We start from the raw sequence: 27,156 nt of genomic DNA on the forward strand, positions 1-27,156 counted from the left end.
ACTCTCTCTCCTGGACAGTTGATGTCTGTCAGTTTGCTGGTAGCCTGGTGGGGAAGAAAGCTCTTCCTCTCAGACTGAGAAACAGGTATTTATAAGATCTCACCTTATGCCCTTCTTGCCTGTCTACATTCATTTTCCATTTGTCTTTGCCTTATCACTTGTGCCCTCTTGCTCTCTGGCTTCTGGTTGGCTTTCCTGTGGAGGCCATAGAAAGCTGGTCCTTCCCTTTCCTTAGGGTTGCAAGTGGTAAGGCTTCTTGCCATTGCTAGTTCCCTGGGTGCCTCACTATTGGAGCTTCCCTTAACACTGCCTGTGTCTTTTTAAAACAGTCCATTCCTGAACTCCCTTCAGTGACATCGGCTGCGCATCTGTTTCCTCATGGGACCCTAATTGATACAAATATTGAGTTCCCCTGTTTTAGAAGGTACCCACTCAGCAATATGTGGGTGGAGTGAATTCCCATAATCAGAATATAGTTTTGTGCTCTGCAACCCAGAAGAAATTGCAGGAGTAAAACCCCAAATTCCTATACTAGAGGACTGCATCTTCCTAAGTTTGTACTTTGGAATTCTAGGCTGATGATGTGCTTTTTAGTGACACTTTCAAATATGTTACATATTAAAGGTTATTATGAATGCTGTGATTAAGTCAGGTGATTGACTATTGCGCTCAGTTTTCTTCAATGTATTTTTCCATGTAACTTTTTGCCTCCTGTAAGACCTATTGTAACTAGTGTTCCAGAATAGAGTTTGGAAAAACTTTCCCTAATTTTTGTCCAGAGTAGTTTTAAGAGGATGTGCCCAAATGACATGTTATGGAACAAAAATTAAAAGAAATCTCAACACTCATAGCAATTCTTCATGAATTTCCCTTGGTAAACTATGTATAAATGTACCTCTTGGTACATTAATTGAGTAGTCTTGCTTTTCATAGTTGACTAAACTCTTTGTGGCATTTGCAAAAAATTGTATTGGGCTTTAGAATAATTGATACCAAGATACCTGCTTTAGTCTCATTAATTTGATGTGTTGAAATCCTAACACCCAAAGTTACTAAGAGGTGGGCCTTTGGGAGGTGATTAAGACATGAAGGCAAAGCCCTCATGAATGGGATTCACGCCCTGATAAAAGAGGTCCTAGAGAGAACTCTTGCCTCTTCCCCATGAGCGGTCACAGTGAGAAGGGGCTGTGTTTAGGTAGCATAACCTACCAGACACCAAATCTATAGGCACCAGGACCTTGGATTTTCCAGCCTCAAAACTGGGAGAAATAAGTGTTTTTTTGTTGTTGTTGTTGTTATAGAAGCCCAGATGGATGAAGACACCATTCTTTCTTGCCACAATCAGAACTCACCAGTTACTAATTAAAGTCATTGCAAGAAATGTCTGCATAAAAAAAGACTTTCATTTTTTTTTTGCTTGGTTACAGTGTAGAATGCTTGCATGTAGAACATTTTGGATTTTGTCTTTTTTAGTGATTTGTCTACATATTTACATAAAGGAACAGGGCCCACATATTAGTTTATGAAGGGAAATAGCTCATAGAGCTGTCCACCCCTTAATTAACTGGACTTTTGAGTTTGTACCTGAAACTATTTTGTACCTGAAACTATTTTGTACATACATTTATATAAAATGACAGTGTTCACATATGTATTTTTATTTAGTAGTTTGGATAGACATTCACCAATTATTGTTTTTTTACCCCAATTTGACCCTTGAACAACACATGATTTTTAACTGCATGGGTCCGCATACATGCAGAGTGTTTTCAACCTTTCCTCAGTGATTTAAAATTTGTCTTACATTTTGTTTCTCATGATTTCAGAAAATTTACTTAGCGTATAACTAGACAATGGGATTAAAGACTATACATTTTTCTGGTACTAGTATTTTATTGCCAAATTGTTAATCTTTTCCAGAAGTCAGATCACCACCTTTTCTGATTTCTCTGACTGAGCATATCTTAACTTAAATTCCCAAAAACATAAACCTCATTAACAAGGCCATTGTAGAAACAAGGTCATACTAGAAAAGAGAATCCAGCAACAAGGAAGAAATTCTGTTATATTTTTTCTTGCAAGAGGCTGGGTTTTGAAGGGAAGGATGATTGTCTCAGTGATAGAAATAATAGGAATTATAGCCATAGAATTGGTGTTTCATCCCTGAATCATCCTTATCCCTGAGATCTTTATGGTCTTCTAGAATTGATTTGTAGAACTGCTTTTGTGCACCGGTTTTTGAAAAAGAGTTCTTAAGCTCCAGTAGGTCAGTCTGTGGCTTGGTCACTCCACCTCTAGGAATCCAATCCAGAATAGATCTTGTTTCTTCATTGTTTTCCATGTTCAAGGTCAGTCGTTCTTCTGGTTCATTTAAAAAGTGTTCTAAGTCCAAAGCTTCTGAGACTGGTTTATTTTGTAAAATACTAGGCTTACTAAGTCTAACAGGGTTTTGACATATAGCATACGGATCATGTGCGCTAGTTTTAAGTTGGTCATAATGGAGGTAATGGTTTAGGTTACAGTACGTTATAGGTTGGGATTTTGGTGACAGCTGTCTCCAGTACAAATCTTCTGTCTTTTTAGTGTCTGTGATTTTTGGAAATGATTTTATATCATAAGTATTAGTCAGATCTTTTGTTTCATAAGAAGATGGGAGTGCATAGGTAGACAGCAAGTGTTGGTCTTCCTTAATCTTGTCTTCCATTGCCTGGTTTTTATCGATCACACCCGCCAGTGTATTATCTTTAAGTGCCATCATTTCTGTAGAATTGGGTAAAAAGGTATGAAAATTACACAAAACTCTAGGTGTACAATCTGGACAAGAAGGTGTTTTTTGCTGGAGAGTAGCCTGCAGAGGACGTCGGTTCTGAATTAATCGGGCAATTCGTCCTTCCAAGGGTCTGGGTGGTTTTAAGATAGGATGGAATTTTTCTTGCTGTAGCCAGGAGATAAAAAGGAGAAAATCAATTAGTTAGTACATCTAGCATTGTCAGGGTATTGCCACAGATGGTAGGTCAAAAGTCAGACTTACTTTCACTGTTTGAATAGACAGAGGATGCTTATAGGAGTGCACATTGCAATACTTGTTGATGCTTATTTAAAGATCTTGAAATATGGGTCATACCTTTAAAGATCTTGAAATATGGGTCATACCAAACACATGATTTTTTTTCCCCCACTGCTTTCCGCTGATATGGAAAGGACATATTTTCATTTGGCTGTAGAGAAATTCCTCTATGTAGGAACTCATTGCTATCTAACTTTCATATATGTAAAAGAATCATTGGAACAAAACTGCTACCCACCACCAACAGATGATACTAACAGTTATGTGCAGTTATTTAAATCTCAGCCAAAGTCTTTATTATACCAAAGGAAGTGTTCTTAAACTCTGATTGATCATCATCAGCGTTGGAGCTGGCAGAAAATAAGATTCCTAAGCTTGATTCTAGAGGTTGTGATGCAGAAGATCTGCGGGGGACTCAGGAATTCGCTTTTTAAAAAACATCTTGAGTGATGCTGAGGCCAGTGATGTTCTGTGCTTAGAGAAGCATTGGTTTGAGGGCAGTCTGGCATGGGTTGTGCTGGTTTTTGAGATATTTTGTAAATATTGTGGACTCAATAATGTCTGGTAACTACAAAAATAGTGAGTTTAGTCAAAGGGTTATTTATATATTATATTATTATATAAATTTACATACATAATATATACATTATATGTGTAGGAAGGAGTTGACTGGCAAGCGGAGTGAGGGAACTTTTTGAGATGATGGCAATGTTCCATATGTTGATAGGGATTTGAATATTTGGATTTCAAAGGTGTATGTGTTTGTCAAAACTCACTTATGATTTGTGCAATGTCACTGAATGTATATTTTACCTTAAAAGAAAAAACTGCAGTTAAATTGAACTTTGGTTAATGATACCCATACTGAGTGTTTAGGGGAGGAGTATACGAATGCTTGAAATTTACTTCAAAATGCATAAAAATAATAAAGCGTATTGATGGATGGTTGGAGGGGTGGAAAGATGGATATTTCATGGGATAAAATAAGTACTGTAAAATGCTAATGGTAGAATCTAGGTGAGAACTGCATAGGTGTTAACTTCTCTGTATGTTTGAAAATTTTTATACTAATACGTTGAAGAAAAAAACTAAAAAAGAGTGATGGAATTGATAGCAGAGATTATAAAAATGAGAATGGTGAGAAATAATAACTATAGACTTACAAAACAAAATGGATTTAGGAACATCCTTTTAGAAGCTAATGGCTCATAGTCGTAGGAATTTCCATATTGCTTTAGAAAATGTGTTTAACTTAGTTAAACCCTTAACTAATCAGGTTTGGGTAAATGCTATGAAACCACCCCCAGCTCCTTGAACTGCTTTGTTAAATTTGTCACATACAAAAAAGATAGGGTGTACTGTATTCTCTATCCTGCCCTTATACAAGCAGCAGCTTTTTGTAGCTATTTTATTTTACTACTATAAAATATTTTATATGCCTTCCCAGAGTTCATTATTTGAGTTAGAAAGAGCAAGATTCATTTAAACTTTTTAAAAGAAGTCTCAACTGCTTTAGGCATATTATTTCGTTATTAATAAAAATTTAGGTGTTGATTTACTTGAATCATAGTTTTACATATAATATACTTGACAAGCATCCTTTGTATAACTGTACACGTATTAATTTGTAAGAAAGATCAAGCTGCTTCCTGAGAGCCAGACTCTACAGGATCAAATATGTGAAAATCCTGATAGTTGCTGAAGCTCCTGACAGTGTTGGAGTAGTGGATAGTCCTGTCTGGCTTTAGAGAATGCTTGCTGCAGTGAAAAATAAAACTAAAAACCCCTCTAAGTGATAAAGCAGTCTCTGGAACTATTTGTGTTACAATTTTCTGTTGCTTTGGGAAATACTGCAACTACTATAAAATAAATGTGTTTAGTTTAAAGAATTTAAATTAAAATATCTTACAGTTTTTATGTGTTTCCACAGTTTGCATTTTGAAAAAATTAATGTTGTCTTACCAACTTTGCAATTTTAGAGGACAAAATTTAGGTCCCAAATGAAACAATGTAAATGTATACTACTAGGTTGTTTTTCATAATTTTACTACTACTAGATCATTACATAATTAAGGCTGCAGATTATGATTTTTATTACCACATGGCTTAATTATTTAAAAGGCCATTTAATATAATTAGTTAAGAAATCTCTATTGAGGGAGGGGGAAGGGCAAAAGTGTTAAAGGAGTATAATGGATGGTGATGAGAAAAAAAATTCTTGATATTTGCAGAGAATTTATTGGCTTTTGATTATAATTTGGCCAATTCTCAATTATTGTGGATATCGGAAGAGGCTTTTTTTCTTTTCAAAAAGTAGTGAAAATGTACAGGATATACAATTATGCAAAAAAATTCACAGAATTAATTAGGAATCTCATTAATGAGATTCATTAACTTAATGAGATTCCTAATGCATTTGTAAACCAATACCTTCCTAAATTTTAGCAACAGCAGCATAATAGAAAATCCATTTAAAAAAAACTCTAGCACTGTGTAGAGAAAAACCTTGCTTTTTTTTTTTTTCTCCCCAAATAATGGATAAACATATTCAAACCAGGTCAAATCAATTCATAATTAACTTTTTTTTTTTATAGAGGCATGCTTATTTATTTATTTATTTGTTTGTTTGTTTGTTTTTTGTTTATACATGCACTGGGTACAGTCAGAAGCACGGGAGGGTGAGAGGATTCACCAGAGCCAGAGCAGGGAGCAGAACAGGCAGAAGGACCGAAGTACACTGCTGAGGGGAGCAGCGGGCGGCAGGAGAGGTCTGCGCGCCATGTGGGACCCTCCTCCGGTGGCCGGGGAGCAGCCGGGGGATCGAACCGGCGCCGCAGACGCTGCGGGCAGCTTCGCAACCCAGCGCTCAACCGCTGCGCCACCGGGGAGGCCCCATAATTAACTTTTTAAAATGAGTTAAATTTTCCTTTTGCTTGTTGGTCATCAGTATTTATGAAGCAAATAAAAAGTGGGCAAAGCAAGGAGGTCAACACCTGGATACTGTGTTCCTAAATAACTGAGAGCTGATTGTAACTACTCACAGGCTCTGGGTCAAATCCTATCTGTCCAGTTAGCTCTGCTACCTCCTTTTCATGGTAATCATCCAGTTCAAGAGGATTCATGGGCCCGTGACCTTAACAGAAACATCATAGCATATTATTTGTTAGAGTAAATGAAGAATGGTACTTAAATGACTTTGTATAGAAAAACTTAACCATTTAAAGGTTAGAAAAACTAACCTTTATAATTTAGTTAGAACCAATAAAATGAAAGCCAACTTCACTTCTCAGATACTTGCTTAGAGAAACTTAACTACTCACCTTAATTTCTATTTGTACTTTCATTAAGAAACAGGGAAAATATTAGAAGATGAAAGTTAACAATAGCACTTGCAAATATTCCAATTTTTTTTTAATTGCATAAAATGCACTCATACCTGTAAAGTCATTATTGTATGAAGTGATCCAGTGGGACCTCTCAAGATTTCTTTGTATGTTGGCTTCTTTTAGAGAGTTAACAGGGTCCCACGAATTTAAAGAAGTGTTAGGCGCGAAGGTTTTAGGAGGCTTGGGGTAGAATACTGGCTTGTTTTTCCCAACATATTTAGGGAGCTAGAATATAAATATAAAAAATTGATATTAATGTCATATAGTAGAATAAGGGTTAATTCACTCAGCAGGAAGCAGGGCAAAGGAAATTCTGGCTGAAGTCAGATACTGTTTTTTCTTCATTAATTGCTAATATTCTATAACTGTTACTGTATTTGGAGTTAAACATAATATTTTAAAAGGAATGGTGAGATCTCTTCTAAAAGTCTTTAGCTTGAGCAAAGACTCTGATAATGTCCATTGGAACGCTGTTCCTGGCTATACTCTTTACCTCCAGAGACATTTTGTTAGAAATACAAATAACTTTAAGTGCTCCTTTGACTAAGTTTAGACAAAACTGTGTGCCTCCCACTTTGTCTTCCCTACCTAAAATGATGCCATTTTATGAATTTCTGATGACAGTTAAGTCACTCATATTCAAATAAAATTTTTCATAGTAGCCATCACTGCTTAAAGAAGTATACATGTAAAAGTGATTGAGTGGATGTATTTCATTGTAGTCTTTTTATCTTTATATTTCATTTTTTTTCTCAGAGTGATAACATTGAATAAATATTTTCTGAGCACCATATGTGAAGGTAGTAGCAAGAAACAGTGATGGATCACAAACAAATCTTGCCATCCAGAAGTGTGTTGGTTAGAAGGGGAAATAAGGTGTGAATGAACACAAATGATTATAAGATGAGAAGTCACTCTTTGCTATAAAAGGAGTTAAGACAAAGCTCAGAGGAGGCAGAGATTGATTCTAGTTGAGCAAGGGAGTGGGGCCAGGAGCAGAGGAGAGAAAGTAGGGCTTGAATGAGATGCATCGATGGGGGGTGGGCAAAGGAACAACAGTAGCAAAGACATGGATAGTGGTAGAAAATATGGAATTAATATTTCTTGAACATGCACTTGTTGCTCTCTTAGTCAGACTTACCCTTAATGTCTCTAGGACCTGGTCTAGAGGATGATGAGAGCCCACATTCTATTAATTAACTAGTTTGATTTGTAAACCAAGCAAATAAACTTAAATAAATAAAATATGTTCCATTCTCTTACCTTAACAAAATGCATTCACAACAATCTGGAGGACCAGATCCAATTTAGACTTTTTAGACTATCCCAAGTTCTGCTCTGGGACATGGGGTTCAGAAAGAGGCAGCCACTGGCCCCTGTCTTCACCACCCCTTACTGCTCTTTTCTTAACCCCAGTTCCACCTCAAACTCTGAGGTACCTTGCCTGTGAGGGTAACCTAATCCTGAAATTCAAGACTCTATTACATATTACCTCTACTTTGGGCAAATAGTCATCTATTGGCCACTTCTCTGGCCTAGAATTTTCTATGAGCTTGTCAGCACTGTCAACCCCTGAGAGGAAGGACCTGAGGGAGAGACTCCACGAAAGCCTTGGAACTGGGTTCAAAGCTATTTTGTCAGGGAATTCTGCAGCCCAGTATCAGTCTGGGGCAGGAAGACTGGGGAACATGGGCTCCAGTGAAGTCCCTGTAAACTTCCTGGCACAGTCAGAGGAAGACCAGAGCTGGCTCTGTTAAGTTGGGTCTTCTAAAGTTGCTGCTCAAGGCAAGCCTGTGGGGTTGGAGTAAGCCCCATTTTACATCTATAGAATAGCCACAGTAAATGATGCTTGGGAAAATAACTGTCTCAGGAAGTCTAAAATAACCACCTCTATAAATCTTTAATAAATATGTGGCTTGTTTATTCAGGGTAAAGAAAGCTTTTTTTGGTTCTTCTCTGTTATGATTTACAAAGCCAGCTTATTTAGAAAACAAGGACTTTTTACAAATATTGTTCTGAGGGGCGGGATTAGTCTTGTGCTTTACTCTGGTTTAGCCAACAGAATGATCTACTAAACTGCAGTCAAAAGCACACAAAATAGGGAATGTGAAATTTTGCTGTAGCCTGTGGTATCTTGGGAAGAATTAAAAATCAGGAAACATTTGCCAATGGAGATTGGGCAAGTTTTCAGCAATTACTTAAGGTGATGTTATTCTGAGGATAATGAGAGAGGGCTTCTGGAGCTCATTCACTTAATAGGTGCTTATGGCTTACGTATACTATTCACAGGGCAAATTCTATATTGGATGTGGAGGTAAGTATAAAATAGGAAGGAAGTTCAGTTGCTGAGATGTTTGTATCTAGGCAGACACTCTAGTCTACAAAGGAATGATGTTAGTTGTTTTGAATTTGTGAACAAATAAGGGATTAACAGAGATTAAATATTTGTTCAAATATTTCAGATAGTCCAAGACTAGGGATGTTGGTGGCACTTAACTGCTATAAGGGTTTTTTATTTTTTTGTTTGGTATCTAGTTAGGACTTTGGAACAGAGCAGAAGGGAGAAGAAATGCACAATAGGGGGGAAAAAGGGCATCCGGGGACAGAGGGCAGAAAAGTAGAGATGGCAAGACAGTAAGTGGGGAGCCAATGTGGCAGGAAAGAGTGCGGGCCAGTTCTCATTCTGAACACCCTTGTTGTTGCTGGGGATGGGCAGGTGGGGGTGTGGCTCAGGGTGGCAGTGGTGATGGACAGTGCTGTGTGCAGCTGGTTATTTGATAAGATGACACATTTCTAAAGGAGGTACTTGGCACTCACCCAATTCATTACTGTTATCTGAGGATGTGTGTGGATTATAGGATCTATTGTGGAGAGGCAGAACTGTCCTAGGAGTGAGGAATGTCTCTAGGAGAAGCATGGGCACACTGGACTGGAAAGATGCCAGATAGTTCTAGAAGGAAAACTGCATTTCCTTGTATGGATGATATAAGTGAGTGCTCTTTCCAGGGAAGCCTAGTGTCTTTCCAAACATTGAGAGAGAAGGAAACTTTGGTGGTAGGCTCAGTTAGGATTTAAAAGTAATTTGTTCAAATATTTCAAATAGTCCAAGACTAGGGAGGTTTGTGGCACTTGACTGCTGTGATTCTATCTTATCTTACTCAAAAGATGATTACAAAGTAGATTGTATCCTAAAAAGTGTTTTTATATTGCAGAAGGTAAGACGAGATGCTTGAATTCTTGAGAAACACAAAGGACAAAAGTTTTTGGCTACCTGAGCAAGGAATGACAAAAATAACCCCATAAGAGTCAAATAATAGAACCTGTTTACTTTGTAAGTTATAAAAGGAAAAAGAATGATCTAAACTGACTGGGCAATGGCTGGAAGTAATTGGTGAATAGCAATGGCAACAGAAAGAGAGTAGCAGCGGGAGAGCCCTTGTCAAGAGCAAACTCTGGTGGGAAAACTGGGCCAGGCCAAGGAAACAAAAGATAGGGGCCTGAGTGGAAGAGAGGTCCCTATTTCATTTTTTTTTTTTTTTGTGGGACCCTCACCGGTGGCCGGGGATAGAACTGGTGCTGCAGAAGCTGCGGGCAGCCTTGCAACCCAGCGCTCAACTGCTGCACCACCAGGGGAGGCCCAATAGGTCCCTATTTCTATGGGTCTTGAAGGCACAGGTTTTCAGTACATGTGATGTGAAAGGACAAAGGCAAAATGACATTTGAAAGACTGTTAAGTCCCAATCTTAATTTATAAAAGGTCATAAACCCTTTTTATAGAATATTCTCCTATCCAAGACTACCCATTTTTTTAAAAATAAATTTTATTTTAATATTCCCCATACAATTGCAACCCCCTTATTTTGACCCCAATCCCTCCCCTCTCTGCCCCCGCCCCCCATAGAGTGTCTCTGGGTCATAGTTTTTTGTTGATTTTGATTTTCACTTTCGTATAGTTATTCATTTTCCTGGTCCCTTATTTAAGTTTTCTAGATTCCTGCTATGAGTGAGACCATCCGGTATTTTTCTTTTTCTTTCTGGCTTATTTCGCTGAGCATGATCCCTTCCAGCGCCATCTATGTTGCTGCAAATTGCATGTGTTTATCTTTTTTGAATGCTGAGTAATATTCCATGGTGTATATGTACCACATCTTCTTGATCCAGTCATCTATTTTTGGGCATTTGGGTTGTTTCCAAAGCTTAGCTATTGTAAACAGTGCTGCTATAAACACAGGGGTGCAGGTGCTCTTTGGAATTGATGTTTCTGTGTCCTTTGGGTAAATACCTAGTAGTGGAATTGCTGGATCATATGGAAGCTCTATGTTTAGTAGGTCCAGAAATCTCCACACAGCTCTCCATAGTGGTTGGACCAGTTTGCACTCCCACCAACAGTGCAGGAGAGTTCCTTTTTCTCCACATCCTCAACAACATTTGTTGTTGCTAGTTTTTTTAATATGTGCCATTCTCACTGGTGTCAGATGGTACCTCATGGTAGTTTTGATTTGCATTTCCCTGATGACAAGTGATGTTGAACATTTTTTCATATGCCTGTTGGCCATTTGCATTTCCTCTTCAGAGAAGTTTCTTTTTAGCTCTTCTGCCCATTTTTTGACTGGATTATTTTCTTGTTGAGTCTCCTCAGCTCTTTGCAGATTTTTGTGATCAGTCCTTTATCATTAGTGTTGGGTGCAAAAATGTTCTCCCAGTTGGTGGGGTTTCTCTTTGTTTTTGTTATTGTCTCTTTTGCTGTGCAGAAGCTCTTTAATTTGATGTCTTCCCAACTGTTTATCTTTGCCTTCACTATCACTGCTTTGGGTGATGTGTCTGTAAAGATGTCCTTGATGTGCATATCACCTAGTGTTTTGCCTATATTTCCTTCTATGCATTTTATGGTTTCAGGTCTTATGTCTAGTTCTTTAATCCATTTTGAGTTGATTTTTGTGTATGGTGTGAGATAGTGGTCAAGCTTCATTCTTTTGCATGTAGCGACCCAGTTTTCCCAGCACCATTTTTTGAACAAACTTTCTTTGCTCCAATGCATAGTCTTTGCTCCTTTGTCAAAGATTAGTTGACCATAAATCTGCGGGTTTATTTCTGGATTTTCTATTCTATTCCATTGGTCTGGGTGTCTGTTCTTGTTCCAGTACCATGCAGCTTTGATGATTATGGCTTTGTAGTATAGTTTGAATAAGTCTACCCATTTCTTATTGCTATGTCAGCAAAGTGCTTTGGTCATTGGAATAATAATATTGACATAAGTGAACATTTATTAGGAGCCTGTTGTTTGCCACCATGGTGCTGAGTGCTTTTACATGCATTTCAGTCACAGTACAACTCTATTGCGTTGTATTATTATTATTATTATTTTTTTATATAGAGGCATTTTTCTTTCTTTCTTTCTTTCTTTATTTGTTTGTTTTTGTTTATACATGCACTGGGTACAGTCAGAAGCACAGGAGGGTGAGAGAATTCACCAGAGCCAGAGCGGAGAGCAGAGCAGGCAGAAGGACCGAAGTACACTGCTGAGGGGAGCAGCGGGCGGCAGGAGAGGTCTGCGCGCCATGTGGGACCCTCCTCCGGTGGTCGGGGAGCAGCCGGGGATCGAACCGGCGCCGCAGAGGCTGTGGGCAGCTTCGCAACCCAGCGCTCAACCGCTGCGCCACCGGGGAGGCCCACGTTGTATTATTTTTATTCCTGTTTTATCTATGAGGAAATTGAAGTACTTACTGAAAGGTTAAGTGTATTACTAGGGTCAGAAAGCTGATATGTTTAGAGCCAGGAGCTGAACCACTTTAAAATAAATTTACACTCTTTACCGATATCTTTAACATACTTCTATGTATAAAAAAAATGAATGGAAGATAATAAAATGTGGTGCCTGGAGATTTCTCTTGTATAGCTAGGAGACACATTTTTGGAACTACTTTTTCAAGTTATTGTGTCCCCTCTCTTCCTCCTATGGGCATCAGGTACAGCAGGAGGAGAGAGATGGTGATTAGGCCAAGGCTTTTTCTTGAAATAACTTTACAAAGAAAAAACAGGAAATTGCCTAGCTCATTGCAATGTCTAAACTCTGGTCTACCACAGTGGTTCCTCCCCAGCAAAATTCAGATATTTCCAATCTTCCATAATTATTTCTTGCCTACTTCAGAGACTGATAAAGGCAAGGAGAGAATACTGTTTATTCCATAATAAACATCATATTTCCATAATCTCTTGGCAGTACTTCTTAGAAACTGATTGGCCAATTAAAGCCAACTATTATTATTTTCAGATGTCTAGGTATTTTCCTTCATGACTTAGAATTTTTCCTTTTTCCCATGTGAAGTCCTAGTATGTGGTTAGGAGCAGAGATTGGAGTCATACAAGCCTGAATTCTCTGATTATGAGTCAGTCACTAACTCTTTGAGCCTCAGTTTTCTCATCTTTAAAATGGGAATGATGATACTAGCCTTTTGAGATAGCTGTAGCAGGCAAATGACATATTATTTCCAAAGTGGTTAGAGTGTAGCAACTTGTCAATAAATGGTGGCTACTGTTTGATTTTATTTTTGATTGTACACAGATATAATAGTGGAGATAATAAATTACAAATCTTTCTGAAAATCTCCCATTGATTATGCATATTTGGAGTTGATGGATATATAATGAGTCAAAGGAATAAGAGTTGGGCTCAGTGAAATATGTCAGAAGGAGAAAGACAAACACTGTATAATTTCACTCACATGTGTAAGATAAAGAAACAAAGCAAATGAACAAACAAAATCTTAGATACAGAGGACAGACTAGAGGTTACCAGAAGGCAAGGGAGTTGGGGGAAAATGGGTAAATGGGTCAACTATATGGTGGGGGGTGAAAACTAGATTTTTGATGGCAAGCATAATGTATACAGGGATGACAAATTATAATTCTATACACGTGAAACTTATATGTTGTATACCAATTTTATCTCAATAAAAATTCACCAATAAAAAAAGTTGGGATACAGTTCTTCACCTTTTTGCGGGGGTTGCCTTATTGGAAATGTTACATAATTGCCAAGTGTATATAAAATCAGCTAAGAAAACAGAAAAATCGTCTCTGGCTTGGCCACCAGGCGTGCTAGGTTTTTGCCAGCTCAGCAGGTCATTGGGATTCCAGGTCAGCGGAACAGATAGTGCTCCTTTTTCCCCATATATGATGGCTGCCAATATCTGTATCCAACAGATTTAATAAAATAGGAATCTACTCTCTAGTCATTCTTGATAAGTAGAATTTTTAACATGAACAACAAACCAAAACGGCCAACAAGAACAAACGACGCAGCAAGCGGGACTGTGAGTGGAAAGGAACTATTGCAGCCACCACACCCCGTCGCCATTAGAGAAGAACAAAGACCCCGGGAGACGCGCACACAGCCCAGGCTGCTGGTAAGCTTGCGCGGAAAAGCGGCGCGCTTGGCGCGCTTGAAAAGCAAGTGCAGATCGCGGCTGCCCAGGTCCCCGCGCCTGCGACCTAGGCTTGCGGGGAGACGACCTAGGCTTGCAGGGAGACGCGCGGAGGTCCTCACTGAGGTGAAGGTCCCTCCCTGAGTAAGCAGGAACCAGGCGCCCAGGCACGGGAGCGGGGTGCAAAAGGCGCCATTCCCGAGCCATTGAACTGGGCTACAGCCCGCGTCCTGGAACTGAGGGCTTTGAACTGAGACCCGGGGCACGAAAATTCGGGGCGTGGATTCTCCACGACGGTGGGGCACAAGGCAGACACAGCACCCCAAAGTTGTTGAGGTGTACCCTACCATTCCCGCTCTGTTCCCTGTCCCACGGGGTGGGGGGAGGCGAAAAACAGCACCCCCAAGGACAATAGGAGAGATCTCTGGCGCCACCTAGCGACCAGGAAAAAAAAAGTCACTAACACCCCATAGAACAGGAAATTTCTTAAGACTGCTTGAAAAGGGCAGAAGGCTTCTGGAGGACCCAGTGGCCAGCCGGGAAGTTATTCCACGCCAGGCCCCTTCCGACCAGCAGTCTGAGCCCACAGAGGGAGCAGGCACCCACGTCCGGGGCAGACTGGGTGCGCAGAAGAGTGTGCCTGAAACCGGAGGCGCAGGGACTGCATCCCGCTTCGCCATTTGAGAACAGGGACATTTCTTCAGTAAAAACTGCCTAAAACCAGCAGAAAGCTCCCCCAGAAGACAGAGATGGCTCCTGGAAGAGCCAGAAGGGAGCGGAGAAGTTCACCCAAGATGCCAGTCAGTCCGAGCAACACAGTGTCCCAACGCATACGACAAATTAGAAAACAGACAGTAGGGAGTAGAAGAACCACACGCAACCTAACAACTCCTCAGGAAAGAAGCACACCACAAAAAGAAAACGACTCCCCAGATTGCAATGACAGCAACTTGGAAGAACTTCTGAGCCTTCCAGAAAGAGAATTTAAAATTGCCATGATTAAAAAAGTGATAGATCAGAAGAAGGAAATTGAGTCCCTAAAGAGGGAAAACAATGGTCAGAAGAATGAAATTGAGTCCCTAAAGAGGGAAGTAAAAGAAATGCAGGAGATCAAAGAATTAATGGAGGAACTAAAGAACTCCGGGAAAAGCAAGGAAAGCAGAATAGATGAAATGGAAGAACGAATAAGTTCTCTTGAAGACACAGAAATAAAAAGAACCAAAACAAAAAAGGAAAGAGAAGTACGAAGGAAAAAGAATGAAGAAAGACTTCGGGAACTATCTGACTCCATGAGGAAAGGAAATATAAGAGTTATAGGAATTCCAGAAGGAGAGGAGAGAGATGTAGGAACAGAGAAAATATTCCAGGAGATAATTGAAGAGAACTTCCCAAATGCGAAGAAGGAGCTGAAAATTGATATACAAGAAGCAAGAAGAACACCAAACTTCCACGACGAAAGGAAAAACACAGCAAGACACATAATAGTAAAGCTCCCAAGAATCCAGGACAAGGAAAAAATAATGAAGCTGACAAGAGGGAAAAAACAGATAACATTCAAAGGTAAACCAATCAGGCTGACATCAGACTTCTCTGAAGAAACACTACGGGCAAGGAGAGAGTGGAGGGACATAGTCAACAGACTCCAAGAAAACAGATGCCAACCAAGAATACTCTATCCCACAGAGCTCTCTTTCCTCCATGAAGAAAGAATATGGACCTTCCCAGACAAAGAGAAACTCCGGAATTTCATTACGAATAAACCCCCACTCCAAAAAATACTACAAGGAATCCTAAAGCCAGAACCTCAGAGGGACGAATAACAACGAAAGAAGACCAAAAAAAAAAAAAGTTATTAAAAGAATAAATAAAATCAAAGGAAAGACAAACATAATGGCAAATACAGATGCTAACATATCAATATTAACTCTAAATGTAAATGGACTAAACTCTTCAATAAAAAGACACAGAGTTGCAGCCTGGATTAAGAAACAAAACCCAACCTTTTGCTGTCTCCAGGAAACACATTTAGCTACAAAAGATAAAAATAGGCTCAAAGTCAAAGGATGGAAAACAATCCTACAAGCAAATGGGCCAAAAAAGAAAGCAGGAACAGCTATACTTATATCAGATAAAACAGACTTCAAACTCAAAAAAATAAAAAGAGACCCCAATGGTCACTACATTATGATTAAGGGGACAATACTTCAAGAAGAAATAACACTCATTAACATATACTCACCAAACGAAAGAGCACCAAAATTTATCAGACAACTGTTGTCCTCTCTGAAAACAGACATCAGAGAAAACACATACGTAGTGGGAGACTTCAACACACCACTATCAACAATGGATAGATCAACAAGACCAAAAATAAGTAAAGAAACTAAAGCTCTAAATAAGGACCTAGAGCATTTGGGCTTAACAGACATCTATAGAACACTAAACCCAAAAAAAACGGAGTACACATTTTTCTCAAGCGCACACGGATCATTCTCCAGGATCAATCACATACTGGGGCACAAGACAAACATCAACAGATACACCTAGATTGAAATCATACCAACCATCTTTTCTGACCACGAAGGCATCAAACTAGAAATAAATCATAAAAAGAAGGCAAGGAACTATCCTACCTCATGGAGATTAAAAGCCACAGTACTGGAAGACCACTGGACTAACGAGGAGATCAAAGAAGAAATTAAAAAATTCTTTGAATTGAATGACAAGGAGGACACCAATATCCTAAATGTATGGGATGCAGCAAAAGCAGTAATAAGAGGAAAATATATAGCAATAGAAGCTCACATCAAAAAACAAGAAAGAACTCAAAGAAACAATCTAATCTCGAAGCTCAAAGATCTAGAAAAAGAACAACAAAAAAACCCCAAAACCAGTAGAAGAAAAGAAATAATAAAAACCAAAGCAGAAATAAATGCAATCGAAACTAAAAAAACAATCCAAAAGATCAATGAAACCAAGAGCTGGTTCTTCGAAAAAATAAATAAAATAGATAAACCCCTAGCCAGGCTCACAAGGGCAAAAAGGGAGAAAGCACAAATAAATAGGATAATAAATGAAAGAGGAGAAATCACAACGAACACAGCAGAAATCAAAAGAATAATCAATAACTACTATGAACAGTTATATGGAAACAAGTTCAACAATCTAGAGGAGATGGACAAATTCCTACAACTCTACAATCACCCAAAGCTAGATAAAGAAGAAATAGAACACCTAAACAGACCAATTACAATTAGCGAAATTGAAATGGTAATCAAAAACCTCCCCAAAAACAAAAGCCCAGGACCTGATGGATTTACAAATGAATTCTACCAAACATTCAGAGACGAATTAGTGCCTATCCTTCACAAACTCTTCCAAAAAATTGAGAAGGAAGGGACAATACCAAACACGTTCTATGAAGCCAATATTACACTAATACCAAAACCGAATAAGGACAACACAAAAAAGGAAAACTATAGGCCAATCTCCCTAATGAACACTGATGCAAAAATCCTCAATAAAATTTTAGCTATCAGAATCCAACAATGTATCCATAAGATAATTCACCACGACCAAGTTGGATTCATTCCAGGGGCACAAGGACGGTTTAACATCCGAAAATCAATCAACGTTATCCAACACATCAACAAAAAGAAATATAAAAACCATATGATAATATCAATAGATGCTGAGAAAGCTTTCGACAAAGTGCAACACCCATTCATGATAAAAGCCCTTGAAATTCTTGGGATACAAGGAACATACCTCAACATCATAAAGGCCATCTATGACAAGCCAACAGCCAGTATCATTCTCAATGGTGAAAAGCTGAAAGCAATTCCATTAAGATCTGGAACAAGACAAGGATGTCCACTCTCACCACTGCTTTTCAATATAATACTGGAAGTCCTAGCCAGAGCAATAAGACAAGAGAAAGACATCCAAGGAATCCAAATAGGAAAAGAAGAAGTCAAACTATCACTATTTGCAGATGATATGATAATATACATAGAGAACCCCAAAATCTCCACAGAAAAACTAATTCAACTCATCAATCAATTCAGTAAAGTGGCAGGATACAAAATCAACACGCAAAAGTCAGTAGCCTTCCTATACACAAACAATACATCTGAAGAAGAAGAAATCAAAAAAACCACCCCTTTTATTATCGAAACAAAAAAAATCAAATATTTAGGAATAAATCTAACAAAAGAGGTAAAGGACCTATACAAAGAAAACTATAAAACACTGTTAAAAGAAATAGAAGAAGACACAAAGAAATGGAAAGACATCCCCTGCTCATGGATTGGAAGAATAAACATTATTAAAATGGCCTTCCTACCAAAAGCAATATACAGATTCAATGCTATTCCAATCAAAATCTCAATGGCATTCTTCAAAGAAATAGAACAATTATTGATGAAATTCATATGGAATCACCAAAAACCCCGAATAGCCAAAGCTCTACTGAAAAAAAAAGAAGGAAATGGAGGCATCACACTCCCAGACTTCAAACTATACTACAAAGCCATAATCATCAAAACTGCATGGTATTGGAACAAGAACAGACATACAGACCAATGGAATCGAATAGAAAATCCAGAAATAAACCCACAGATTTATGGTCAACTAATCTTTGACAAAGGAGCAAAGACTATGCATTGGAGCAAAGAAAGTTTGTTCAATAAATGGTGCTGGGAAAACTGGGTCGCTACATGCAAAAGAATGAAGCTTGACCACTACCTCACACCATACACAAAAATCAACTCAAAATGGATTAAAGAACTAGACATAAGACCTGAAACCATAAAATGCATAGAAGGAAATATAGGCAAAACACTAGGTGATATGCACATCAAGGACATCTTTACAGACACATCACCCAAAGCAGTGATAATGAAGACAAAGATAAACAGCTGGGACTACATCAAATTAAAGAGCTTCTGCACAGCAAAAGAGACAATAACAAAAACAAAGAGAAACCCCACCAACTGGGAGAACATTTTTGCACCCAACACTAATGATAAAGGACTGATCACAAAAATCTGCAAAGAGCTGATGAGACTCAGCAACAACAAAGAAAATAATCCAGTCAAAAAATGGGCAGAAGAGCTAAAAAGAAACTTCTCTGAAGAGGAAATGCAAATGGCCAACAGGCATATGAAAAAATGTTCAACATCACTTGTCATCAGGGAAATGCAAATCAAAACTACCATGAGATACCATCTCACACCAGTGAGAATGGCACATATTAAAAAAACTAGCAACAACAAATGTTGGCGAGGGTGTGGAGAAAAAGGAACTCTTCTGCACTGTTGGTGGGAGTGCAAACTGGTCCAACCACTATGGAGAGCTGTGTGGAGATTTCTGGACCTACTAAACATAGAGCTTCCATATGATCCAGCAATTCCACTCCTAGGTATTTACCCAAAGGACACAGAAACATCAATTCCAAACAACACCTGCACCCCTATGTTTATAGCAGCACTGTTTACAATAGCTAAGCTTTGGAAACAACCCAAATGCCCAAAAATAGATGACTGGATCAAGAAGATGTGGTACATATATACCATGGAATATTACTCAGCATTCAAAAAAGATAAACACATGCAATTTGCAGCAACATGGATGGCGCTGGAAGGGATCATGCTCAGCGAAATAAGCCAAAAAGAAAAGAAAAATACCGGATGGTCTCACTCATAGCAGGAATCTAGAAAACTTAAATAAGGGACCAAGAAAATGAATATAAGAAAGTGAAAATCAAAATCAACAAAAAACTATGAACCAGAGACACTTTTTGGGGGGTGGGTGGCGGGAGGGGAAGGATTGGGTTCAGAATGGGGCGTTTGCAATTGTATGGGGGAATATAAAAATAAAATTTAATATTTAAAAAAAAAAAAAGAAAACGGAAAAATGTGAACCATGGTCAAAATCTCAAAAGTTTCATCCAGATATAAAATAAAAGCAATCCATATTTAGACTTTTATAAATTACAGAATCAAAATGTTTTTACTTTCTTTTAAACATACATTTTCAGAGATACTTACGTCATAATAGACACCCTGACCTGGCCAAGTCAAGGCTCTCTTCTTTGAGTCCATGGGAAAATCAAGCAGTTCATATCTGTAAGGGTTACCTGAAAATTTCAGGAAAAACACTGTGATCCTGGATATGCAACAATAGTCTCCTAATTATTTCATTTTATCAGTACAATAAGTAGAACCAAGATAATAGGAGGTAGCGAATAATGCATGTACACATTTTAGTTATATAGTTTTAGCTTTGTTTGAATTCCATAAACGAGCAGCATGTGGGCCACACAGAGTGAGAATGTGTCTAGTCTCTACCCCTAATAGCAGCTGCAGAAGAAGGCATTAGTACTGCACCTTTCTTGCTAATGAAAGGAATTTTTAGGTAAATTAGAAATCTTCCTCGATTCTCTCTATGGTTTCTGAAGGCTCAGCAAATACATTTCTGTACTACCTGTTTTGGGTTTCCCTTCCTAGGGCCAGGAAATGGAGTTAGTACTTGCTTACCAAAGAGGTAATAAAAAGAGAACATTTTAAAGAATACAAGTTCTTAGGTATTGTGGAAGTTTGATAAGCTTTATCAAACACACCGTGGCTTCCTGTGGTCCTATGATAAGTTCACTTTACTGTCTATATACTTAGGTGGATATTAATGATGGCAGTATTCCACTGTTACATTTGGGTGCAAATATTCATGTACAGAGGAACTGCATTGTGGGACAGTTCTTGGGTCTTAATTCAGCCTAAATTCATGCAACAAGTATTTATCTCTGCCTACCTTGTACCTTATCTGTCACCTTAGGTTACCTTCTGTCTAGTAACTTCAATATTTATGGGTTTCGTCTCTGTTTTGAGGTGTCTAGAGTGGGAGAAACTTGATGACTAGCTTATGGGCTTACCATCCTCTCTAATAAAACACAACTGGGAAGATCCCAAGGTTTACATCTTTGAGATGGTGCTCCAAGGTGTTAGGAGGACCTGAACAAATGGCTCCCATTATTTCTGAGTCTTACTTCAATGATAATCTTCTAGTTTCATCACAACTGCTAACCCACACCCAGACTCTGATGCTCTGAACCCAGCATTGTCCCTTACGCTGATCGCCTAAGCTAGGATGGAATTTTCAAAAGCTAACCATAAGAGGGAGCAGGAGGGCAGTTAAAATAGAAAATACAAGTAGAAAATACAAATAGAAAATACAAATAGACTGAAAACACTTCCATAATGCTAGGTTTCTGATTCTGTTGTGGGGGTTCTGTATAAAGAATAAAAGTTAAGCCTATCTGCCTGAATTGTGAAGAAACTCTGACTCACTGGGTCTGGGGTGGGGTCCCAGGTGGCTTCAAAGTGCACCCCAGAGCTGAGAATAACTTTTCTAATCCACTGACGGGTCACATTTTTGTGACCTGAATCCTTCGCACTACTTTATTATCAAATAAGCCCCAAATAGAAGAATTAATACTGTTCTGATTTCAAATCATGGTTTACCTCTTGTCTTCAAAACCGTTGTATCATAAGCCTTTGTTGGCACAGTGGGAGGAAATGGCTGATGGCTTCGGGCTTTAATGCCGGTGTACAGCTCCTTAGGTGATGTGAAGGTCGGGAACATGGCACCACGGGAGATGTGTGTGTGATAGGGGTGTTCAATTGGATACAGGGAACATATTTCTCTGTTAGTTGAGCAAACAAAACGAAACACACACACAACACAAAGCAAAAGAGAATAGAAGGAAGTACAATTAAAAACATCAACCATCAAATATTTATTGGGACCCTTTTTTGTGGCAGGTACTGTTCTACTCCCTGGGGATATGACAGTGAACCAAAATTTCTGTGTTCTTGGAGTTAGTATTTGGGTGAAACATATGCCCTCCCCCCCAAAAAAAAACCCAAAATGGTATTTTCTTCATTTTGCTAAATAAATACAAATACGTTAATTTTTAAAAATGAATCCCACCAAATCCTTAACAGTGGATAAATTTCTTAACTGATACAATATGAAACAGAAGATTTATGAGTTTCATAGTTTTTGAATGCTACTGGAAGAATTTCTAGTTGCTTTCTATTCCTGCCTCCTGTTTTAAGTGGACTCCAGTACTTTATTTTTTGGCATAATTTTGGGCATTCAGCTTCTGTATGCTGTGATCTCTAACCATCTTGGATTGAACTTTCAACTCAGGCTCTGTTTCTTTAAGCAATCACCCAACAAAGTATACTGCCTGTTTATATACATAATACTGTTTAGAAATTCAAAAGCCAAAAACAGCTAGCATACAGAAGGGAAAAGAAGACATGTTAAAAAGACTACAGAGATAATTATCCTATCATTTAAATAACTGGCAGAGGTTTTTAAAAACCGTGAAAGCTATCTAAATTAGAAGAAAATTGAGATTAGGCAGTTCATGGGCTCAGTAAATGTTATATATAATTAGAAAATTACATAGAAAAAAGCAAGACCAGTGTTATGGTTGAATTATGTTCTCCCACCCCATGTTGAAATCCTAACACACACAGAACCTCAGAATGTGATTATTTGCAAACAGGGTTGTTGAAGATGTAATTGCATAAGATGAGGTCACACTGGAGTAGAGTGGCCCCCTAATCCATTGTGACTGGTATCCTTATAAAAAAGAGATATTTAGATATAGCCACGCACAGGAAGAATACCATGTGATGATAAAGGCAGAGGACGGGTGATGCATCTACAAACCAAGGAACACCAAGTTTATCAGCAAACTGCTAGACGTTAAGAGGCATTAAAGAGATTCTCTAAGAAGGAATCAACTCTGCTAAAACCTTGATCTAACACTTCTAGCCTCCAGAACTGTGAGACAATAATCCCACCCAACCCCTCATCCCAGCAAATATAACGAGGGAGGATTCAGCTATCTAATAGAGCACATTTGAGCAGTGAGATGCTAATGTGCACAAGTATGGGGGCACTGGGCTGTTGTTACAGGAGATCAGCAAAAGAGTTTAAAAGATGAGCTGCATTCATGGTGCGAAAATTGTAATCTACAGAAGCTACTGGAAAAGTGTCTTGTATCTGCTTAGTGTTAGGGTCTTGTTAAGAGAATTTTCCCTTTCACTATTTTCTATCCAGATATTGTAGACTTTATATAATAATTTCTATTAGTAACTATGGATGGTATGACTATGAAATAGTGAGGATAATTTGTATAAGGAATATATTTTTAGATATCTCATTGCTTTTCCATTTTATGGCTTTTTCAATTCCTAGCATTTTTGGTTCATTTTGCCACAAATTCTCAGTATCATCTAAATCAAGGTATCAGGAAGAGATAGCTTCATGGATCAATAGCTAAAATGGCAACTTTATTAAGGTATCTTAAATTATATCATGAAGCTTTAATTTCAAACCCAGATCTCAATGTGTCATCCAATTGGTGACTAACATGCTTGGGGGGCCCAGCCCCAGATCTAGGCCCCTATTGTGTACACAGCATGCTGATGCAAACTTGCACTGAATTCAGCAGCTTTGGCATCTGTGGGCTCTCTGAGACACCTAGAGGTTCAAAATTCTCAGCAAATTCCTAGTTATCTCCTGTAGATATTATAATTAATTAAGATTGATTTGCAAGAGAAAAACCTGGGGAAAAGTCATTTATGAAGCCAGCTCTTTGTGTAAAGGTATTCCTATTCCTTGCCTTGTCACAAACTCTTACCTAACACATTTCTGAACAGGGTATATAACTTTTTTTTAATTGCTATTACTGATTGCTTCTCAAATTTATTTACTTTCCTTAAAAAAGTGCCATATCATTCAGTGCACAGCATGGTACAGGTGCAAGATATCTATCAATTCTGTGATGATGTGAAGACCCAGAATTGGGGTATTCCTGAGTGTCCTGACTCACCCAGTCCCTTATAGTTATGAAAAGATTAGTGTAGTAACTGCTCTTGCAATGAAGTGTAATACTGTCTGTACTTTATTTTATATACTACACACTGAATTTCATTTGCTCTAAAAAATATTTCAGTGTCCAATTCTGTGGATTCTATAGTAGACTGACCCCCTTGAACTAATTTCCCCTTGCAAATCTGCTTAAAAATAAGTAAGCCTGGCCCTCCCTGGTGGCGCAAGGGGTTAAGCACAGCACTGTGAAGCTGTCCATAGCCACTGCAGCACGAGTTCCATCCCTGGCTGGCCAGGGAGCAACCCACATGGCGCAGCTGACCTCTCCTGTCTCATCTGCTGCTCCCCTCAGCAGTGTACTTCAGTCAATCTGCCTGTTCTGTTCCCCACTCTGTCTCTGGTGAGTCCTCTCACCCCCTGCACCTATGGCCTGTACCCCAGTTCTTGTATGCATGAATAAATTAATCTTTAAAAAAATAAGTAAGCCTGCATAGTTTGAGAAAATTGCCTTACATACATGATAGATGTATGGACTTAGGAGCCAATTAAAAGAATGCCCCATGACCAATTTGAATAACAAAAATATGTAGCACATGATTACTGCTATTCATCATGTTCCAAAGTACAAAATAAATATCCTTGAATTCATATGCTATAAATAACTGATTGAATAAAGAAATAAATAAATGCTGGAGAATAGACAAATCTCCCGTGCAGAGGAATGCCCAATAATTTATGTGGGTACTCTGTCCTCAAGGAGGTGGAACATAATTCCAGACTTCTTAAGTGTAAACTGTTCAAGTTACTTTCTCCTAAAGAATATAATATAGAAAGGAGAGACAAAAGGTTAACCGTGCAGTGTTTAAACCTGATAAACACTACCTCAAGTAGGTAATCAAGGCTAAAGTCAACAGTGATAAGTTATATTGGTAATGTGGACTCTTGACAGGATGTGATGAAAATGGAAATTTACCTTTGTGGTTTACCTCATTGAGACATATTGCCCCAGTAATGATAAGAAAAATAACAGACAACCCAATTCAAAGATATTTTACAAAATACCTGGCCAGTAGTTCTCAAAACTGTGTAGATCATTAAAAACAAACAAACAAACAAAAGACTGAAAAAGTGTCACAGCCAAAGGCAATCTAAGGAGACAAGACCACCAAATGTAATGTATCCTGGATGGGATCCTGGAACAGGAAAAGGACAGTAGGAAAAACTGAGGAAATCTGAGTAAAATATGATCTTTTGTTAAGTGTAGTATATCAACACTGACTCATTAATTGTGATAAATGAACCATACTCATGTAAGATATTAATAGGGGAAACTGGGTGTGGCATCTGTAGGAATTCTGTACCATTTCCCCAGTAATTAAAGTTTACTTTATAAAAGATCAGCAGGGGACATATTTGGGGGGAAATCAGTAATACCATTACCTTGAACTTCTGCCAGTCTCTCCTCTTACTTGTTAAACAATTTTTTTTTTAAATGAAAATTCTCATTTGTCCTCACACTATCTACAGCAGACGGAATGCAATTTTTTTCCTTCATTGTAACAGGGAAGGAAAATATAAGTTGCATACTTACTCTACTGTTGAATTAGGTGGTTTGGGCAGCCTAGAACAAAAACAGGAAACAAATCCCAATTTATATTAGGAAATTTTAAAAGCTTACACTCCTATTAAACACTTGCTTAAGAATGTATCCCATTTCCAAACTTTTTTCCCTTTAAGATATCCTTGATTTACTTTCTGAGATATTGAATATTGATGAGACAGAGAGATGCCATCACATTTCAATTGTCTACTGATCATTATTTCCCATTCTGCTTATTCAATTGACTTCAGTGCCATTTACCACCCATTTTGCATGTTTTATTCATAGTGCAGGTATAGCACTGGTGCTTGTAAAGATAGGAGCTCTGCTTCTCACTGACATCCGCCCTAATAGTGAAGTAGGAGCCAAAAGGCCCTGAGCAGCTTGTCACACATGCATGTGGTGCAATTACATGACCTAAAGTGACCTGAGTGTAGCCTGGTTGGGAGATATATAAGAACTGCATGTTCTTTGTCCCTTTGCCCAGAATTGCTGATCTTTCTCATAATAGTAAATGTTGCACAGTTGACGGAGAAGCTAGAACAAAACTGAACAAATTCCTGGAGGCATTCCTTTTCTAAATCCATTCATTTTGAGATTGTTAATTTGCTAATTAATTATTCTGGGCTCTGCATGCCAGGAAATAATACTGCAGTCCAGGAATAAAATCCACATTAGAGAGGGATTATCACCTACTTACACTGATTTTCAACAACCAGTTTCAGCATATGAAAATATTTCTGAATGATTTCAGGCATGAAAAATGAAAAGAATGTTACTTGTTGATAGTAAAGATCAATAAAATTGAGTGTGAGCACAGTTTAATTTTTGTTCTTCTATTCAGAAAGTTTTATATAAGCCCTATAATCTTATTAGTCTATAGTGAATTACAAGCACATAATTCATATGGACTATAAAGGGTTTATGTCTTTCTTTATTTGGACTTTAAGTTTGTGGGTTTGGAACTAGAAGACAGCATGAATTGTCTTCCAGCTCTATTTCTGCTTGAGTTGGGGAAGGTGGGCAACTAGTATAAGAATCAAAGGGATATAAAGTTACTAGATTGGTTATTGTTTATGAAATATTAAATCAGCATCTAAACAACTTCTCATACATCAATACAATTAGCTATGAAACTGACATGTATATGCCTAAAATTGATTTGATTCAAAATGGAAAGAAACACTTTTTTAAAAAGAAAAGATTTCTAAGAAATTCAGAGTTTGAAAAATATAAGTGAAAATAAAAAATGTTCAGAAGCATTAATTCCTTGACCTGGACCAGTCCATTATTTTACTACCACTCTTTACTTTTCAAATTTTACTAATCCCAAAGTGGTAAATAGGACCTAGCAACCACAAATTTCATGTTTTTTTGGCTCCCTCTTGTGGCTGAACTCTATATTCAAGTCTTAACTATAAATGGATTCCTAAGACTAATCATAAGAGTAAAAAGGTGACATTTTCATTTTTTTACGCTGCTTTATTTTTATTTGAAAATTTAAAAGTATACTTTTGTAATATGTTCACAGTACATATTAAAATAATAAAATATAATTAAATAGCAAAATAATTCCTCTAACAAAGGGTAAATTAACAAGTATTTTTAATCTAAAAAAGGGACTGTTCTAATAAAATTTGGATTAAAAATTTTTGTATATGGTACAGGAACATTTTCTATGAACCTGTAAATAAACGTTATAGGTTATTCCTAGATTAAGTAGGTCAAAGGCAGAGAAATGGATCAAATGACCTGTATGAATTCCTTCAC

The 27,156-nt window shown here is 38.0% G+C and overlaps 1 protein-coding gene across 1 annotated transcript in view; it reads right to left on the bottom strand.

Annotated features, from left to right (window-relative positions):
* Positions 1 to 2,113: 2,113 nt before the first annotated feature.
* The window catches only part of SPMIP4 (sperm microtubule inner protein 4), a gene marked incomplete at both ends in the record, with an annotated part of 34,354 nt that continues 9,311 nt past the window's right edge, over positions 2,114 to 27,156 (bottom strand). The window contains 6 exons of the mRNA XM_084230595.1: positions 2,114 to 2,935; positions 6,109 to 6,200; positions 6,504 to 6,678; positions 19,928 to 20,016; positions 21,398 to 21,579; positions 25,378 to 25,407. Of these exons, the coding sequence (XP_084086721.1) occupies positions 2,114 to 2,935; positions 6,109 to 6,200; positions 6,504 to 6,678; positions 19,928 to 20,016; positions 21,398 to 21,579; positions 25,378 to 25,407 (1,390 nt within the window). The remainder of the gene's footprint in view (positions 2,936 to 6,108; positions 6,201 to 6,503; positions 6,679 to 19,927; positions 20,017 to 21,397; positions 21,580 to 25,377; positions 25,408 to 27,156) is intronic.

The sequence above is a fragment of the Talpa europaea genome (assembly GCF_964194135.1).
Source record: "Talpa europaea genome assembly, chromosome: 3".
In the NCBI taxonomy this organism is placed as follows: domain Eukaryota; kingdom Metazoa; phylum Chordata; class Mammalia; order Eulipotyphla; family Talpidae; genus Talpa; species Talpa europaea.